Here is an 18,616-nt window from a genome sequence, read left to right as displayed (position 1 = left end):
GAACACTGCAATATCCAAGTAGTTTTACCATCACATATCTGGAATATGTAATTTTTTTTCAACTTCAAACACATATAAATTTAAGACAAAGATAAATAAATATATTTACAGAAATTCCAAGTACCAGCAGCTAACTCTTCTTAATGGAATATGGGTACACTATCTCCTTATTTCTCTAACAATCTCTGGTACAAACTGATGAAAGCAGAAAAAAGATAGTTTATTTTCTCAAAAGCCTTGTATATGTGTCCCACTAGGTTCTTTCTTTCCTATTGACAAAGACTTATAGATGTCTGGAATTTTCTCCCGGGAAAATAGATATGAACCATACATGGAGATAAAACTAACACTAAAATGCAGTTTACATATTTTTAAAAAATAAATGTGCATTCCACATACTGCTAGTTTGATATTTCTAAAACTCTTTTGATATTGCGAAAACCCTTTTCTCCATTACGTACAAGATTGACTTGAACTGTCTTTTCTATTTTTCTTCTCAATTTTATCCTGAAATCAAAAAGCCAAACCGCCCTCACATAAAAGGCAAGATACTTAGTTCACTACTTTAGATTCCAGAAAGCAAATAAAATGTCCAACAAAATACCATTTCTGGAACTGAATGAGTAATTTTGGTTTACTCAATGATTAAACTTTAGGATAAAATTAAAATGCAAAAATAAATGTTTCTCCCTCTTATCTTTCTAAAATTTTAAGTCCTGAGTAGGAATGAAAATAAAACAAAAAGCCTCATATCAAAGTTAAGCAAAGACTGAAGAAAGCGTAAGTCTCCTATTATATATAGCAAGTCTCAGGTAGAAAACATCTATCCAAAGCCATACACAAAAGAGTTCTCCAGTTTCCTTATTTGACGCTTGTAATATCTCTTTTCCTGGTTGTCACCAAAATTACTGAGTATATAATTGGTTCTTACAGGGAAAATATATATTAGACAAAGAGTCTAGAGATGTAACTCTGGTGAGAAGCAATCTCTTTTATCCGGCAAACATTTATTAAGCATTTAATAAGTGTCCAGTACCAGATTAGAAATAAAGAAAAAATAAGAAATAAAATATAGTTCCTATCCTCAGGAAGTTTGCTGCAGGGAGGAAGAGAAACTAAATATCACAACATAGTGTGATAAGTGTTATGATATACTAACAAGCTGTTTAGCAAGACAAAGAAAGGGATCATATATAGATTTGGAGGGTGGAATCAAGGAAGGCTTCCTTAAAAAAGCGGGGGGGAGGACAGTTTCCAAGACAAGAAAACAAACAGGATGTATACAACAGTATATACATTCAGTAAGCTGAAAATAGTTCCCTAAATCTGAAGTACATTGTGAATATGGAGGAACAGACAGACACAAAGCTAGAGATAAGCAAAGGCGAGATCATTAAGGGCCTTGTGTGCCAAACTAAGAAGTTTGAACTTTATCCAGAAGATCATATGGAGCCATTGAAAGATGTTAAACCAGTAAGTGGCAAGTAAGATCTGCCTTTTAGAATAAATATTTTGACAACAATATAAAGAATAAAACAAAAAGAAAAAGACTACGTAAAGGAAACCTAATCAAGTTACTACCATAGTAATAAAGGCACGAAGTTATTAGGGCTTGAACTGATGCACTGGCAATAAAGATGGAGAACAGATCCTTTATAAGACAGATTTAGGGGTTAAAAATAACTATATATGGCCGCACAGCATGGGGCAGCGCGGGGTCACCATGACAGATCTACAGCAGCTGCAGGTGAGGAGGTGGTAGAATCCATGAAGAGTCTGGAGAGAGAGAACATCCGGAAGATGCAGGGTCTCGTGTTCCGGTGCAGCACCAGCTGTTGTGAGGACAGCCAGGCCTCCCTGCAGCAGGTGCACCAGTGCATCAAGTGCTGCCATGTGCCTCTGGCTCAAGCCCAGGCTTTGGTCACCAGTGAGTTGGAGATGTTCCAGGACCACCTGGCCCGATGCACCATGCAATGCAACAACAAAGCCAAAGATTCAATAGCTGCTGGGAGTAAGGAACTTCAGGTGAAGCAGCAGCTGGATGTCCGGTTGTGTGACCAAGTGTGTGGATGACCACATGCACCTCATCCCAACTATGACCAAGAAGATGAATGAAGCTCTCTTAGCCATTGGGAAATAAAAGCCTTTGCCAGTGGCCATCGGGGCTGAGGGCAAGAATATATTTTTTATAAGGAATTTGGGAACTTTAGTCTTTTAACCAAAGTTTATGAATGAAGAAATTAAGGATGGCCCCAAGTGTAATGCATATGTCACTTGCCTCTAGACACTGGTTCTTTTATGTTTCAGTCCTAAAAAATGAAATGGAAAAAAGTGGTGCTAAATTGGGTCAGAGATATTACAGGAGAGTTTTAGATCTTATATTTCCTGTGGCCAGCGCTTGTCCTGGCAGTAAGGATCTCCCCTGTAACAGGCCAGAGCCCTCCAAGGCACCACTCTTCTTACTACACAAGTACCAACAGGCTGGCAGGTTAGAGTTGGTGGAGTTTGAAGAGAGATATTTTCTCTTTGTTGCCAACATCCTGTTTACCAGAAGTGTCACCACACCATTTTCCATAAGCTCTGAAACAAAATCCATGAGGTCACTAACTTAGAAGGGAAAAAAAGTTTTCTGGGTCTTTGTTTTCTTGCTTTTGTGTAATTTATACAAGGGCATACAAGTTGATTTTAAGATGTCGAATTGGGAGGCAGAATAGTTTGGATAAGAACTTTGAAAGGTTCCTTGTGGATCCCCATTTCTGGTCATCAAGATGTGGATGTACATTTCTTAATATTATTACATGCTGTATCTTTCAGCCTGGAGACCGTGCAAAAACATGAGCGGCGACGACACACTAATTATGGGAAGCATAATTACTGGCTGATGGACCCTGAGGCTGTGTGTAGCAAAATGAAAGGACAATCTTGCAGCAACACTTTCCCCTTGGAAGAGAAAGGGGTTTTGATTGTGATATATACTAGTATCTAGGAATGAACAGTAAAAGAGAAGCAGTTGGCTACTTGATTATAAAAGTCATAAAGTACTGGATTTGGAAAAACCTGGTTTTTATAGAACAGATAGAATGAAAGCCTAAACCTAACATTGCATACTTAGCCCCCTGAATTAACAGATCCCAACTGAGACAAACCCCTGGCAACAGGAAATTCAAGAAAGAAAAAGTAAGCAACTTGGGCTAGGATGAGCTGACTCCTTTAAAGCAAAGGAGAGGCAGACCTCATTACCAAATACCATTTTTGCCTGGGGCTTTTGCAACACAGTGTTCCTGCCCCAGCATGGCACCTTATTGTTTTGATAGCAACCTCACTGTATTTTCACCAACTTATTACTTGAAGTGATAATATAGCCTGTCCATTTACTGTTTCCAGGCTATGATATATTTTCCTAGTGCTTTGGTTTTAAAAACAAATAAGGTTTAATTTTCTACCCCCCCAAAAAAAATATATATATATGTATATATGTTAAATGACTGGATATAAGGATAAGGAAAAAAGAGGAGTCAAAGACAATTCCCAAGTTCTAATTTGTAAGTAGTGTCAATCACTCAGACGGGGGGAATACAAAAATAGGCACAAGTTTGAGAAAAGATGAGGTTCTCACTTTACAACAAGTTGAGTTTAGGACACCTGGAGCTGAGGAAAGAGGTCTGGACTAGCTGGTAGTTCACCCACTAACTGAACAAAAAACAACAATTTAAAAACACAGCAAAAAACAAATTAGAATCTTACTGGGACTCTTTACTTCATATTATATTTAAATTTCATGAGCACATAATCTATGTGCTAAAAATTCCTAGTGGTAAAACTATTATTCTGAGAGAATGGACTACCACACTGTTCTGATTGGAAAAAGGATAGATGTGGGATGAGGAGATTGATGAGTTTGTTGTCATTTGAAGAGAGTTTAAAGCTTCCTTTCAAAAGAGTCAAAGATATTAGAAAGCCATTCCTTTAAGTAGCCCTTTTATTTACATCTGTCAGCACAGTAAGAGACTAGTTAACCTGTACTGGGGAGGAAATCTGCTAGAATATAGAATGAGAGCAAGCTGCTTCATAAATTACTGATGCTAAGCTGTCTGACTCTAAGATTTACAGTGTTTTAGAAAAATAATTTATACCAGGTATGAGCTAGTAAGACATTTCTTCATTAAACTTGGCTTTTTATGATTTTGTCTTTTTTAAAGAAGTATTCTCTTTAAAAATTAATGTATAATATCTTCAGATGTTTTGACAAGAATTCTACTTTTATTTTAAAAATAACTGTGTTGAAAGCAGTTTTTATCTGGGTCTTGGCTTAAAGCACTTATATACTATCATTCAGATTACAGACCATATAACCAAAGTACTGTCTCGCTAATTTAGGTTATTCTAACTGAAAATAAAGTACCTTCCCCCCAAAACATTCATTTAATGGCTGAAACTGTAAATGGTAATATATAAAAGATATTATGTTATAGATTCCTAGAGCTAATTCCTAGTTTTCAGCCCCAAACTCCCATATAATTCTTTCAAAAAACACAAAACAAAAATTGGTCTTGTTACTCTACAAAATTAAACTGAACATTTACTATTAAAAAGCTAGAGGCAATATTTTAACATCATCTCCTTTTTTAAAAATTCATTTAAAATACAAGCTCACAAAAGTCAAAAGTGGTTAGGATCTAGATTAGATAACATTTTGAAACGATGTTAAAGATGAAGAAAATATTAATGCATATATATACACATACATTTATATGCATATAATACATATACACACACGTATATATATGTATCTTCATTTTAATCATAAAATAATCCCTAAAAAGATGTGTACATGTATCAAATTAAAATAAGTTAAATGTACTACTGATACTCGTTTTTAAATATAATTCCATGTCAATCTGCTTAATGAAGTACAGAAACATCAGCTAACTTTGTAAATTAAGATAGGCAGCTTTAAGATTTGCTTTATAGTGTGGTATGCCTATATATGCAAATCTTCTTTGAGGTCATTTCAACAATTTTATCGTTAGAAGTACGGGATTCATATTATTTCAAATGTGGTGAGTTGAACAAAATCAATACTGAACAACATACCTTTCAGATAAATTAAGGCTTTGGTGAAGAGGTTCTAATTTTTGACATGTCTCTAGGCTGTCAACAGATGTCGAAGGCAATGAGTCTGATTGCACCTTGTTGGCATCACATAAATTAGCATCGTTTCTAGGTAGGGTCTTTCTGAATTTTCGTCCTAAATCCGTCCATAGGACATTCGTCAACGTAACTTTGAGTTGCCTGTTATACACATAAATAATTAGTATATATGGTACTACACATTGTAGAATACATGAATTCATCACAAACTAATATCTCCAGAAATTCTAAATTTCAGTTCTTCAAGCAACTATAGTAAATACCCTAAGAAAAAAGAAAAAATGCCTAACTATTACCAAAGATACCTTAAAAAGTAAAGTGTGTTTCACGTAAGTTGGGATTTTCTTCAGAATTCTGTCAAGTATACTACAACTATCATTACACATGTACAGCTGCTAGACTTCTGGCAATGCATTCATGTTTATTAACAATGTTAGTTGAAGGACAGTGTTCATTTGCAGATCTCATCACAGATGTAACCGCTGTTTGCGCTAAAAATGTATTTTTTGTTTTGGCATTTGTTGATTCAGAAAACATTATTAAAACTAAGTGTGCACTGCTGTATCACTTACATTCTTAAGGCTATAGAGTCTTAAGATACAGATTTAATTTTACCTTATTTCTAAAATAGGTCAACTTAAAACATTTACCTTACTGTACCTATACCAATTTCAAAAAAAAAAAAAAGACTGACAAATGCAAGCAGTTCCAGCAACAGTTTTGCCCATCATGTTTTACCCATCTTCTCATTCAATACATCCTTATGCTGAATACTTGAATAACTATGTTTAGTTCTGGAATTCCAAAAACTATGGAATATAGTTTCTGCAGTGGTGTGAATAGGCTACCAAGTGCACTTAAAACAACGTCAAGTAAGGAATGGCTGAAAGTACTGGGAAATGTTTAATCAGAAGAGTGTCTATTTTACTACCTATGAAACAGTTTTAGGCACTTTTTGTTTGTTTGCTTAACAAACACAAGAATATTAAGAAACAGCAATATGTTCACATATTTTCAAGATAAAACGGGAACTCTCAAAAAAAATCACTTGTTTGCAGCAGCCACTTGAGTGTATATCCCCAGACCATCTAGCGGGAAGAGGGTACAAGTCCCCAGGGTACTTCCATAGAACACACTGAAAACTCCAAACATGTCCCACACACACAAAAAAAGTTAAGCTATTAGTTTTAAATTATTAAAAAATAAATAAGTGACATCTCTATGGATCAATAATAATTCATTCTACAAGCACTTAACATCTTCCAGCAAAACAACTATGCTAGTATAATCTGGAGTTTCAGCTACAAATAAAATAGTTGAGTTTTTGCCTTCATGGGGTGTACATTACAGAGAATAAACCAATTCATTATTTAATTAGAATTCTAATATGTGCTATGAAGAAGAAATACAGAGGCTGCATTTCTTCTGAGCCAAGTTTCTGAGAATATGACCTTGAAGCTGAAGTCTCAAAGAAGGACAGGCACTATCCAAAGGAAACAAGTAAAAAATGGAGAAAGGTCCAAAAAACAGGACAAAATGCAAATGTATTGAGTAAAGCTTCTTCAAAGAAATTAAAGGACTTACCTGACTCATGTACTTAGAATAAAGAGGTAATGTGTCTAAGAATGGGCAGTTAGGCAGGACTTAGCAAACCATATTAAGGATCTGAGACTTTATGTCAACAACAATGGAAATCCACTAGTCTTAATTAGAAAACAGTGAGATCAGAGCTACATTTTTAAAAGATCATTCTGATGTTTATGAAGAATAAAATGGAAGTGCTAGGAATAATGGGGAATAAAAATTAATTTACGGAGATGACGACTTTATCAGAGGTAGTTTAGTAGAATGGTGGGAGCAGAAACCAGAATACAGTGGGATCAGTAAAGGGAAACGAGCAAAGGGATATAGCAAATCAAAGTAGTTGAGAAACATGGTTGTGAAAGTGGAAAATAAGACAAGACCTGAAAATAGACGTGAGAAGCAGGAAAGGTTTTTAGTCAGTTATTGGTTGATTAGTTAGTTTAAGATAGAGATTTGTGTAAGTTTAAATGCTTATGGGAAGCACGTAAGGGTTGAAGACACAGAAGGCAGGATAATTAACACAGTAAGTTTCCTAAGAAATTGCATAAGTGCTAATATTTATTGAACATGTACTATATACCAGGCACTGTGCTAAGCATTTTACAATGATTTATTTCATTTAATCGTCACAACCACTCCATGAGGGGCTTACAAATTATTCTTCTCATGCAGTTGAGGAGACCAAGATAGACTGATTAATATCTAAGTAAAACGAGTGAGTAGTGAAAATGGGATCCAGAACCATACACTCTCAAATTTCTTGCCAGCATTCTTAACTGCTTCACACTACACTGGTTTATGATAGGAGAAGAGGCATTCCAACCAAGACCTTCTCTTAAAAGTGATAGGAAAGATAAAGGAACATAGGTCTGAAAAAAGTTTTCAAATAATCATTGTAGAGAGGGGGTACACAAGCTTACTAAAGAAACACAGTAAGGCTGTCTTACAGTTAAGAAATCCCTGTGAGATTAACACATGTATAATGCCACAAATATCCTTTTTTCCTACAAACAGATAATTGAGTTCACAGATGCAAAGAGGAAAAGGTGTCTTTACAATGAACAGATCTGGCAGGCATCTTACGCAAATGATCAAACATAGGACTACTAAGAGTGAAACAACCAGAAATTATGTTATCCCCTGATATGTGCAATAAGAAGTACATGACATCAGGTATGAAATATTCCTGCCAAAAATGTAACCTGGACCTAATCATATGGGCAAGCCCAGAAAAATAATAAAAATATAGACTGTGAGGCATTCTACAGAACGACTGGTCTGGACTCCTCAAAACTCAATGTGATGGTTAAAAGGGAAAGGGCACAGCAGGTGGGAACTCTTCTAGATTAAGAGACTAATGGGGTATAATAACCAAATACAATGCATGAATCTGAATTTGATTCTATTAGGTAGGTACAAAAGTAACTGCGGTTTTGGCCAAATAGATATAAAAATAAATAAATAAAAGACATTTTGGGAACACTCGGGAAATTCTGATTGTGGACTTTATAGCAGATGATGATATGAAATTACTGTTAATTTTCTTGATAGTATATTGTAATTGTTATGTAAGAGAATGTCATTGTTCTTAGGAAAAGCAAGCTGAAGTATCTGAAGATAAAATACCATGATGCCTGCAACTGACTCTCAAATGGGTCCCCCAAAAACGTATGTATATGTGTATGTATATATGTATGTATGTGATGCCCATCTATATACATGCATAAAGAGACACCGAGAGACGGCAAATGTGCCAAAATGTTTAAAGACTACCAGTCTATTATTTGTAAGTTTTACAACTGTACAATTTAAAATTCTAAATGACCAAATAAAAATGCAAACAAAACTTTAAGGAAATTTATTTTAAGGATAAAATGTAATTAAGTCTAATGGAAAAACTATATGACTTAGGTATTTGCTAAATTATTGGGGAAATTAGTATCTCAATGGTAATTTTAATAATTTCAAATATGAGACTATTCAATGCTGGAAAAAGCCATTTTTCTATTCACTCAGACCAAATAAGAATTTATGTTGGAAAATAACAAATCATTGGTAATTTTACTGATTATTCTAATAATGAGGCTCTAAATGAGATGGACAATTTGGCTTCTCCAGGAAAATACTTATTTCACATTTGACTTTATTATAATTTGTCTGACTAAAAATATCCAGCAACAGAAGTCAGTAATCTTTTTCCCCCAAACTAGTAAGGTGAAAAAATTCTAAACATCTACAACATTTAAGTGTCATAAGATTTCTCTGTATACCAGAAGAGAAACTTAAAAAGAACAACATTCAAACCAGGCAAAATAAAACCTAAATTTAGTATTTTGGGATATATACTTAGGTAACAATACTATCCAACAAAAATAAAGTAATTACTTTGAAAGTTAGGTGAGTGGTTATCGTTAAAGCAGGCGTCCCCAGCCCCCAGGCTGCCTTGTACCAGTCTGTGGCCTGTTAGGAACTGGGCCACACAGCAGGAGGTGAATGGCGGGCGAGCGAGCATTACCACCTGAGCTCTGCCTCCTGTCAGATCAGCAGCAGCATTGGATTCGCATAGAAGCACAAACCCTGTTGTGAACTTCACATGTGAGGGATCTAACTTGTGCACTCCTTATGAGAATCTAATGCCTGATGATCTGAGGTGGAACAGTTTCATGCCTAAACCATTCCCCACAACACCCACCCACCCCCACTCTCAACCCCATCGTGGAAAAATCGTCTTCCATGAAACCAGTCCCTGGTGCCAAAAAGGTTGGGGACTGCTGCTTTAAAGGGTTATCATTTGCAGGGGTTGAGAACTTCTGGGGCGGTTTTCTGTTTTGTACCTCAGTGGTGGTTAAAATCTACCTTATTAAAAATACATTAAATTTAATGAATAATTCATTGAACTGTTCACCTTTTAGTCATTTTTTGTTAGTTACATTATATTTCACAGTAAAAATGAAAAGTAAAAGGCAGCTAAACAGAGAACTCCACCTAACCCAACAATCTATCTACTTAGGTAGGCTGGTTCCTGTTACTTGCCTAAGCTTTTTAGAACCATCCAATTATCTATTTATAAAATGTCCCTTTGAAAGCTCCAAACCATTATACTAATACTCACTTAATTTTTTATGAGGGGAAATGATCATTGATCCATATACTCAGATTCTTTAAAAAATCACATTCCTAAAAAATAAGAAATATACTGTATCTTTTCTATTTTATACATGAGAAATTTTATAATTGTAGGAAGACCCAGCATAATCACAGCAGAAAAAAAATAACATTTTTTGCCTATGAATAAAAAAAATACACTGGTTTTCCAGAAAACCTCAATTTTTAAAAATTTTTCAACAAAAGTAGTTTATCAATGAATACATAAACATGACTTAATTATATAGCTTGGCCAAATAAATTCAGAAATCAGAAAAAAGAATTCTCCCTCAGACTTGGAGTCCTACATTTTGATTCTGGAAAATAAACTAACAATTGGGATGAAGGCATTGTTTTCATGTCTTTTGTGATAATTTTATTTAGAGTATTTCTTGTCCTTCAAAAAAAAAAAATGGACAAAACATTTGGACACTTCACCAAAAAAATGCACAAATGCCCAACATGCATACAAAAAGACATTCAATATCATTAATCTTATCTTTCTGGTCTTTAAAAGAAGTTTTAAAAAGGAGGAAGGAGCAAAAGAAATTCAACAGATATTCTAGAGAAGATTTTTTAAAGTTCAATAAAGCACATGAAAAAATGTTCAACATCATCAGTCATCAAGGAAATGCAATTAAAACCACAGAGATACTACTACACCTCCATTAGAAAGGGTGATAATAAAGAAGATGACTATATAAGTGTTGGCAGAGGTGTGGAGAAAATGAAACCCTCCTACATGGCTAGTGGTGGGAATGTAATATGGCACAATCACTTATGGCAGCTTGGCAGTTTCTTACAAAGTTAAGAATGCACCTACCATATGACCCAGCAATCCAACTCCTAGGTATTTACCCAAAAGAAATGAAAACAAGCTCCCAACACAATGGCTGACTAGACACAGCCAGGTGGAATAGCTACCACCAAGGGACCAAGATGATGGGTGCACTCCTAATAGATATTCAGAGGGAAGGCACAGAGACTGGATGGAGGGAAGACACAGAAGCTAGGCTGAAGAGGGAGGAAGGTGGGAACCTTGCACAGGCTTACCATGTACCAGGACTCATTCATAGACCCCAGTGACTCTGGGAGGCAATGGGTGAGTTGAACTGGCAAGGAGCAATCCACTCTCCTGAAGGGTCTCTGGAATCCCAGTAGGAGGAGACCCCTCAACCATCACGGACACTTCAGTTGGCAGGGAGAGCTGCTTAGAGAAGTGGTAGGGGAAGCACACCAGCTGATGTGGAGCCCAGAAGGTTTGGTGCGGGAGAGTCTGTAGCAGAGCATGACCAGTGAGGGCCATCCCTCTAGGATTGACTTGCTCCCATAAGACAGGGAACTGTTGGACCTGAACTCTGCAGGGTTGTCTTGCCTATCAAACAAGGCCAGTCTGACCTGACCATCCTTGGTCTGTGGCCACTCCCAGAGCCTGGTGGTGTCTACTTGCGGGCAGCATTTGGTGCCCTGGGGTCCTGTATCACTGGAGGACCTGCCTAACAGACAGAGAGCTCCAGTGGGGTGGCCCCCAAAACCATGCACAAGCCTGCCACTCCCTCCACACACCGCAGCTTCCCGGTGGCCCATGGCAACCCACCCCCAACCCCCGCACATTGCTTTGCTGATGTATATGTGTGCAGGAGGGTTTTGCTTTCCTTGCCCCAGCAGCATGTGACTGTGCATGCACCCTGCCCTGCCACAGTGTGAGTGCAGTCCACCCGGCTCCCCCAACTGACCACCATTGCAGTGCAAACCATGGCGATCACAAAGCCAGCCAGCCTTGCCCCTGGAGGTAACTCACCCTTGCACCAACACTGCCAGGAAGTGAAGCCAGGCACAAAGAACAGCACACCTTCCCCCCACCCTGAGCAACCACCCCTGCCTACAGCGCACAGAGAAAGCACAAAGACCTGCACCCACCAGCACCACCACACCCGTGCCAACACCACCAACAGCACAACCACACACACAGTCACCAGCAGGGACTCCTGCTCCCCCCCAGCCACATTGCCACTGCCACTGTGGTGAACACTCACATGAAGACAGGCACCCTGGCACCCACTAGCACCTTGCCACAGCCAACGGACATGCACTAGGCCACACTGTGTGATACGGTTTGGCTGTGTCCCCACCCAAATCTCATCTTCCCACATGTTGTGCGAGGGACCTAGTGGGAGTTCACTGAATCATAGGGTCAGTTTCCCCATACTGTTCTCATGGAAGTGAATACGTCTCATGAGATCTAATGGTTTTATAAAGGGAAACACCTTTCACTTGGTTTTCATTCCCTCTTGTCCACCACCATGTAAGACGTTCCTTTCACCTTCTGCCATAATTGTGAGTCCCCCCACAGCCACATGGAACTGTGAGTCTATTAAACCTCTTTTTCTTTATAAATTACCCAGTCAGGGGTATGCCTTTATCAGCAGCCTAAGAACACACTAATACATTGCCACTGCTGCTGGCACATGCAAATGAGGATACATCCAGCTGCCACTGCACTACGAAATGTTTTGGCTGACACCACCCATTGGAGAGTAGTGACCAGCAGTCCAGGAGCACCTCAGCCCCCCAACACAGTGGATGCCTAACCTTGAGGTACCAGAGAACAAAGTCGGGGTCTGATACAAGTCTCACAGAGTTAGAGCACACAGTCCAGGAGGAGTTGGGAGCTGAGCGCTGGTACCCTAAAATCTTCCAGAAACAAAGCCAGTTGGCTGACTCCACCTTTTACCACAATCAAACCCTCAAAGTCATCAAATAAGATAAAAGAAAAAGACTCTACCCAAAGGTTAGCAACTTCAAAGACTGAAGGAACATAAGCCCACAAAGATGAGAAAGAACCAGCAAAAGAACACTGACAACTCAAAAAGCCCGAGTGCCTTCTTTCTTCCAAAGAACCGAACCATCTCTCCAGCAAGGGTTCTGAACTAGGCTGAGATGGCTGAAATGACAGAAATAGAATTCAGAATATGAGTAAGAATGAAAATCATTGAGATGCAAGAGTATGTTGAAAACCAATCCAAGGAAGCTAAGAATCCAAGGAAGCTAAGAATCATAATAAAAAAAAAATGCAGGAGCTAACAGACAAAATAGCCAGTACACAAAGAAACCAACCAACCTGATATAGCTAAAAAAAAATACAAGAATTTCATAATGCAATTGCAAGTATTAATAGCAGAATAGACCAAGTGGAGCAAAGAATCTCAGTGCCTGAAGACTGACTTTCTGAAATAAGACAGTCAGACAAAAATAGAGAAAAAAGAATGAAAAGAAACAAATGAAACCTCTGAGAAATAAGGGATTATGTAAAGAGACTAAATCTACAACTCACTAGTGTACCTGAAAGAGATGGAGAGATGGTAACCAACATGGAAAACATATTTCTGAATATCATCCATGAGAACTTCCCCAACATAGTGAGAGAGGCCAACATTCCCCAACCTATCATTCATGAGTTCTGTCACTCATAAGAACTTCTCCAGCCTAGCTAGAGAGGCCTAGCAGAGAACCCGAGTAAGACATTTCACAAGATCATCCCAAAGACACATATTCATCAGATTCTCCAAGGTCAAAATCAAAGAAAAAATGTTACAGGCAGCTAAAAAGGTCAGGTCACCTACAAAGGGATGCCCATCAGACTAACAGCAGACATCTCAGCAGAAACCATAAAAGTCAGAACAGATTGGGGAACAGTATTCAGTGTTCTTAAAGAAAATAAATTCTAACCCAAAATGTGATATGCAGCCAAACTAAGCTTCATAAGTGAAGGAGAAATAAGATTTTTTTTTTTTTTTTGAGATAGAGTCTCACTCTGCTGCCCAGGATGGAGTGCAGTGGCACCATCTTGGCTCACTGCAACCTCTGCCACCCAGGCTCAAGTGATTCTCCTGTCTCAGCCTCCCGAGTAGCTGGGATTACAGGCACCCGCCACCACGCCCAGCTAATTTTTTTTATTTTCAGTAGGGACGGGGGTTTCACCATGTTGGCCAGGCTGATCTTGAACGCCAGACCTCAAGTGATCCTCCCACCGCAGCCTCCCAAAGTACTAGGATTACAGGCGTGAGCCATGGCACCTGGCCTAATAAGATTCTTTTCCCCACCGCAGCCTCCCAAAGTACTAGGATTACAGGCGTGAGCCACGGCACCTGGCCTAATAAGATTCTTTTCAGACAAGCAAATGCTGAGGAAATTGGTTACCACACGACCTGCCTTGGAGGAGCTCCTGAAAGCAGCACTAAATATGGAAAGGAAACAATGTTACCAGCCACTACAAAAACACACTGAAGTACACAGACCAGTGACACTATAAAGCAACTACAGAAACAAGTCTGCATAATAACTAGCTAACATCCCCAACTCATTCTATGAGGACAGCATCATCCTGATACAAAAACTTGGCAGAGACAAAATGAAAAATTTAAGGCCAGTATCCTTTATGAACATCAACGCAAAAGTCCTCAACAAAATACAGGCAAATAAAATCCAGCAGCGTATCAAAAAGCTTATTCACCACAATCAAGCAGGCTTTATACCTGGGATGAAATGAGGGTTCAACATATGCAAATCAGAAATTTGAGGCCAGGTGCAGTGGCTCACACCTGTAGTCCTAGCACTTGGGGAGACCAAGGCAAGAGGATTGCCTGAGCTCAGGAGTTTGAGATCAGCCTGGGCAACAGGGCAAAACCCTGTCTCTACTGAAAATACAAAAAAACTACCCAGGAGTGGTGGTGCACACCTTTAGTCTCAGCTACTCAGGAAGCTAAAGCACGAGAATCACTTAAAGCCAGGAGGTGGCGGTTGCAGTGAGCCCAGATAGCACCACTGAACTCCAGGCTGGGTGACAGAGCAAGACTCTGTCGCCAAAAAAACAAAAAAATTTGATTCATCACATAAACACATAAACAGAGCTAAAGACAAAAACCACGTGATTACCTCAATACATGCAAAATTAAATTTCTGTGGGACCTGGCAAAATGCACCTCTGCTTTCATTCAGGTACAATGCATCAGCACAGAATTTCCTTTTTCTTTTTCTTTTTTTTCTTTTGAAGAAAAGAATATCAAATAAATTTTTTTATTATTATACTTTAAGTTCTGGGGTACATGTGCACAACGTGCAGATTTATTACATAGGTATACATGTGCCATGGTGCTTTGCTGCACTCATCCACTCATCATTTACATTAGGTATTTCTCCTAATGCTATCCCTCCACCAGCCCCCACCCCCAACAGCCCCTGGTGTGTGATATGCCCTGCCCTGTATCCATGTGTTCCCATTGTTCAACTCCCACTTACGAGTGAGAACATGCAGTGTTTTGTTTTCTCTTCTTGTGTTACTTTTGTGAGAATGATGGTTTCCACTTTCATCCATGTCCTGGCAAAAGGACGTGAAATCATCCTTTTTTATGCCTGCATAGTATTCCATGGTGTATATGTGCCACGTTTTCTTTATCCAGTCTATCATTGATGAGCATTTGGGTTCGTTCCAAGACTTTAGTATTGTGAACAGTGCTGCAATAAACATACATGTGCATGTGTCTTTATAGTAGAATGATTTACAATCCTTTGGGTATATACCCAGTAATGGGATTGCTGGGTCAAATGGTATTTCTAGTTCTACATCCTTGAGGAGTCACCACACTGTCTTCCACAATGGTTGATCTAATTTACAGTCCCACCAACAATGTAAAAGTGTTCTTATTTCTCCATATCCTCTCCAGCATCTGCTGTTTCCTGACTTTTTAATGATCACCATTCTAACTGGCATGAAATGGTATCTCATTATGGTTTTAATTTGCATTTCTTTAATGACCAGTGATGATGAGAATTTTTTTCAGAAGTTTGTTGGCTGTATAAATGTCTTCTTTTGAGAAGTGTCTGTTCATACCCTTTGCCCACTTTTTGATGGGGTTCTCTTTTTTTCTTGTAAATTTGTTTAAATTCCTTGTAGATTCTGGATATTAGCCCTTTGTCAGACGGATAGATTGCAAAAATTTTCTCCCATTCCATAGGTTGCCTGTTCACTCAGCTGATAGTTTCTTTTGCTGTGCAGGAGCTCTTTAATTAGATCCCATTTGTCAATTTTGGCTTTTGTTGCCATTGCTTTTGGTGTTTTAGTCATGAAATCTTTGCCCATGCCTATGTCCTGAATGGTATTGCCTAGGTTTTCTTCTAGGGTTTTTATGGTTTTAGGTCTTACAGTTAAGTCTTTAATCCATCTTGAGTTAATTTTTGTATAAGGTCTAAAGAAGGAGTCCAGTTTCAGCTTCCTGCATATGGCTGGCCAGTTTACCCAACACCATTTATTAAATAGGGAATCCCTTCCCCGCTGCTTTTGTCAGGTTTGTCAAAGATCTGATGGTTGTAGATGTGTGGTGTGATTTCTGAGGCCTCTGTTCTGTTCCATTGGTCCATATCTCTGTTTTGGTACCAGCACCATGCTGTTTTGGTTACTGTAGCCTTGTAGTATAGTTTGAAGTCAGATAGCATGATGCCTCCAGCTTTGTTCTTTTTGCTTAGGATTGTCTTGGTTTTGCCGGCTCTTTTTTGGTTCCATATGAAATTTAAAGTAGTTTTTTTCCAATTCTGTGAAGAAAGTAATTGGTAGCTTGATAGGGATAGCATTGAATCTATAAATTACTTTGGGCAGTATGGCCACTTTCACAATATTGATTCTTCCTATCCATGAGCATGGAATGTTTTTCCATTTGTTTGTGTCCTCTTTCATTTCCTGGAGTAGTGGTTTGTAGTTCTTCTTGAAGAGGTCCTTCACATCCCTTGTAAGTTGGATTTCTAGATATTTTATTCTCTTTGTAGCAGTTGTGGATGGGAATTCACTCATGATTTGGCTCTCTGTTTGTCTGTTATTGGTGTATAGGAATGCTTGTGATTTTTGCACATTGATTTTGTATCCTGAGACTTTGCTGAAGTTGCTTATCAGCTTAAGGAGATTTTGGGCTGAGATGATGGGATTTCCTAAATATATAATCATGTCATCTGTAAACAGAGACAATTTGACTTCCTCCCTTCCTATCTGAATACCCTTTATTTCTTTCTCTTGCCTGATTGCCCTGGCCAGAACTTCCAATACTATATTGAATAGGAGTAGTAAGAGAGGGCATCCTTGTCTTGTGCCAGTTTTCAAACGGAATGCTTCCAGTTTTTGCCCATTCAGTATGATATTGGCTGTGGGTTTGTCATAAATAGCTCTTATTATTGAGATACGTTCCATCAATACCTAGTTTATTGAGAGCTTTTAGCATGAAGGGCTGACTTTTGTGAAAGGCCTTTGCTGCCATCTATTGAGATAATCATGTGGTTTTTGTCATTGGTTCTGTTTATGTGATGGATTACGTTTATTGATTTGTGTATGTTGAACCAACCTTGCATTCCAGGGATGAAGCAGACTTGATCATGGTGGATAAGCTTTTTGAAGTGCTGCTGGATTCGGTTGCCCATATTTTATTGAGGATTTTCATACCGATGTTCATCAGAGATATAGGCCTAAAATTTTCTTTTTTTGTTGTGTCTCTGCCAGGTTTTGGTATCAGGATGATGCTGGCCTCATAAAATGAGTTAGGGAGATTTTCCTCTTTTTCTATTGATTGGAATCGTTTCAGAAGGAATGGTACCAGCTCCTCTTTGTATTTCTGATAGAATTTAGCTGTTAATCCATCTGGTCCTAGACTTTTTTTGGTTGGCAGGCTATTAGTTATTGCCTCAATTTCAGAGCCGGTTATTGGTCTATTCAGAGATTCAATTTCTTCCTGGTTTAGTCTTAGGAGGGCATATTTGTCCAGGAATTTATCCATGTCTTCTAGATTTTCTAGTTTATTTGCATAGAGGTGTTTATTCTCTGAGGGTAGTTTGTATTTCTGTGGGATCAATGGTGATATCCCCTTTATGATTTTTTATTGCGTCTATTTGATTCTTCGCTCTTTTCTTATTAGTCTGGCTATTGGTTTATCTATTTTGTTGATCTTTTCAAAAAACCAGCTCCTGGATTCACTGATTTTTTGAAGGGATTTTGTGTCTCTATCTCCTTCAGTTCTGCTCTGATCTATTTCTTGCCTTCTTCTAGCTTTTGAATTTGTTTGCTCTTCCTTCTCTAGTTCTTTTAATTGTGATGTTAGGGTTTCAATTTTAGATCTTTCCTGCTTTCTCTTGTGGGCATTTAGTGCTATAAATTTCCCTCTACACACCGCTTTAAATGTGTCCCAGAGATTCTGGTATGTTGTGTCTTTGTTCTCATTGGTTTCAAAGAACATCTTTATTTCTGCCTTCATTTCTCTATTTACCCAGCAGTCATTCAGGAGCAGGTTGTTCAGTTTCCATGTAGTTGTGTGGTTTGAGTGGGTTTCTTAATCCTGAGTTCTAATTTGATTTAACTGTGGTCTGAGAGATAATTTGTTGTGATTTCTGTTCTTTTACATTTGCTCAGGAGTGTTTAACTTCCAATTATGTGGTCAATTTTGGAATAGGTGTGATGTGGTGCTGAGAAGAATGTATATTCTGTTGATTTGGGGTGGAGAGTTCTGTAGATGTCTAATAGGTCTGCTTGGTCCAGAGCTGAGTTCAAGTCCTGGATATCCTTGTTAACCTTCTGTCTCATTGATCTGTCTAATATTAACAGTAGGGTTTTAAAGTCTCCCACTATTATTGTTTGGGAGTCTAAGTCTCTTTGTAGGTCTCTAAGAACTTGCTTTATGAATCTGGGTGCTCCTGTAGTGGGTGC

General features: G+C 38.3%; 1 protein-coding gene and 1 pseudogene across 10 annotated transcripts in view; one reads left to right on the top strand and one right to left on the bottom strand.

Annotated features, from left to right (window-relative positions):
* SENP7 (SUMO specific peptidase 7) overlaps positions 1 to 18,616 on the bottom strand; it is a 182,446-nt gene that overhangs the window by 91,448 nt on the left and 72,382 nt on the right. For 7 of the 10 annotated variants that reach the window (XM_003261745.4, XM_004091726.3, XM_012501066.2 and 4 more), the window contains one exon: positions 5,095 to 5,292. The exons of the other annotated variants lie outside the window; for them this stretch is intronic. In XM_003261745.4, the coding sequence (XP_003261793.2) occupies positions 5,095 to 5,292 (198 nt within the window). The remainder of the gene's footprint in view (positions 1 to 5,094; positions 5,293 to 18,616) is intronic. 10 annotated transcript variants of the gene reach the window in all.
* On the top strand, positions 1,496 to 2,360 carry LOC100593877 (annotated as a pseudogene).

The sequence above is a fragment of the Nomascus leucogenys genome, chromosome 21 (genome assembly GCF_006542625.1).
Source record: "Nomascus leucogenys isolate Asia chromosome 21, Asia_NLE_v1, whole genome shotgun sequence".
NCBI classification, from domain to species: domain Eukaryota; kingdom Metazoa; phylum Chordata; class Mammalia; order Primates; family Hylobatidae; genus Nomascus; species Nomascus leucogenys.
Note: the sequence above shows the minus strand (reverse complement) of the source record. Positions and strands in the feature narration are given on the sequence as shown.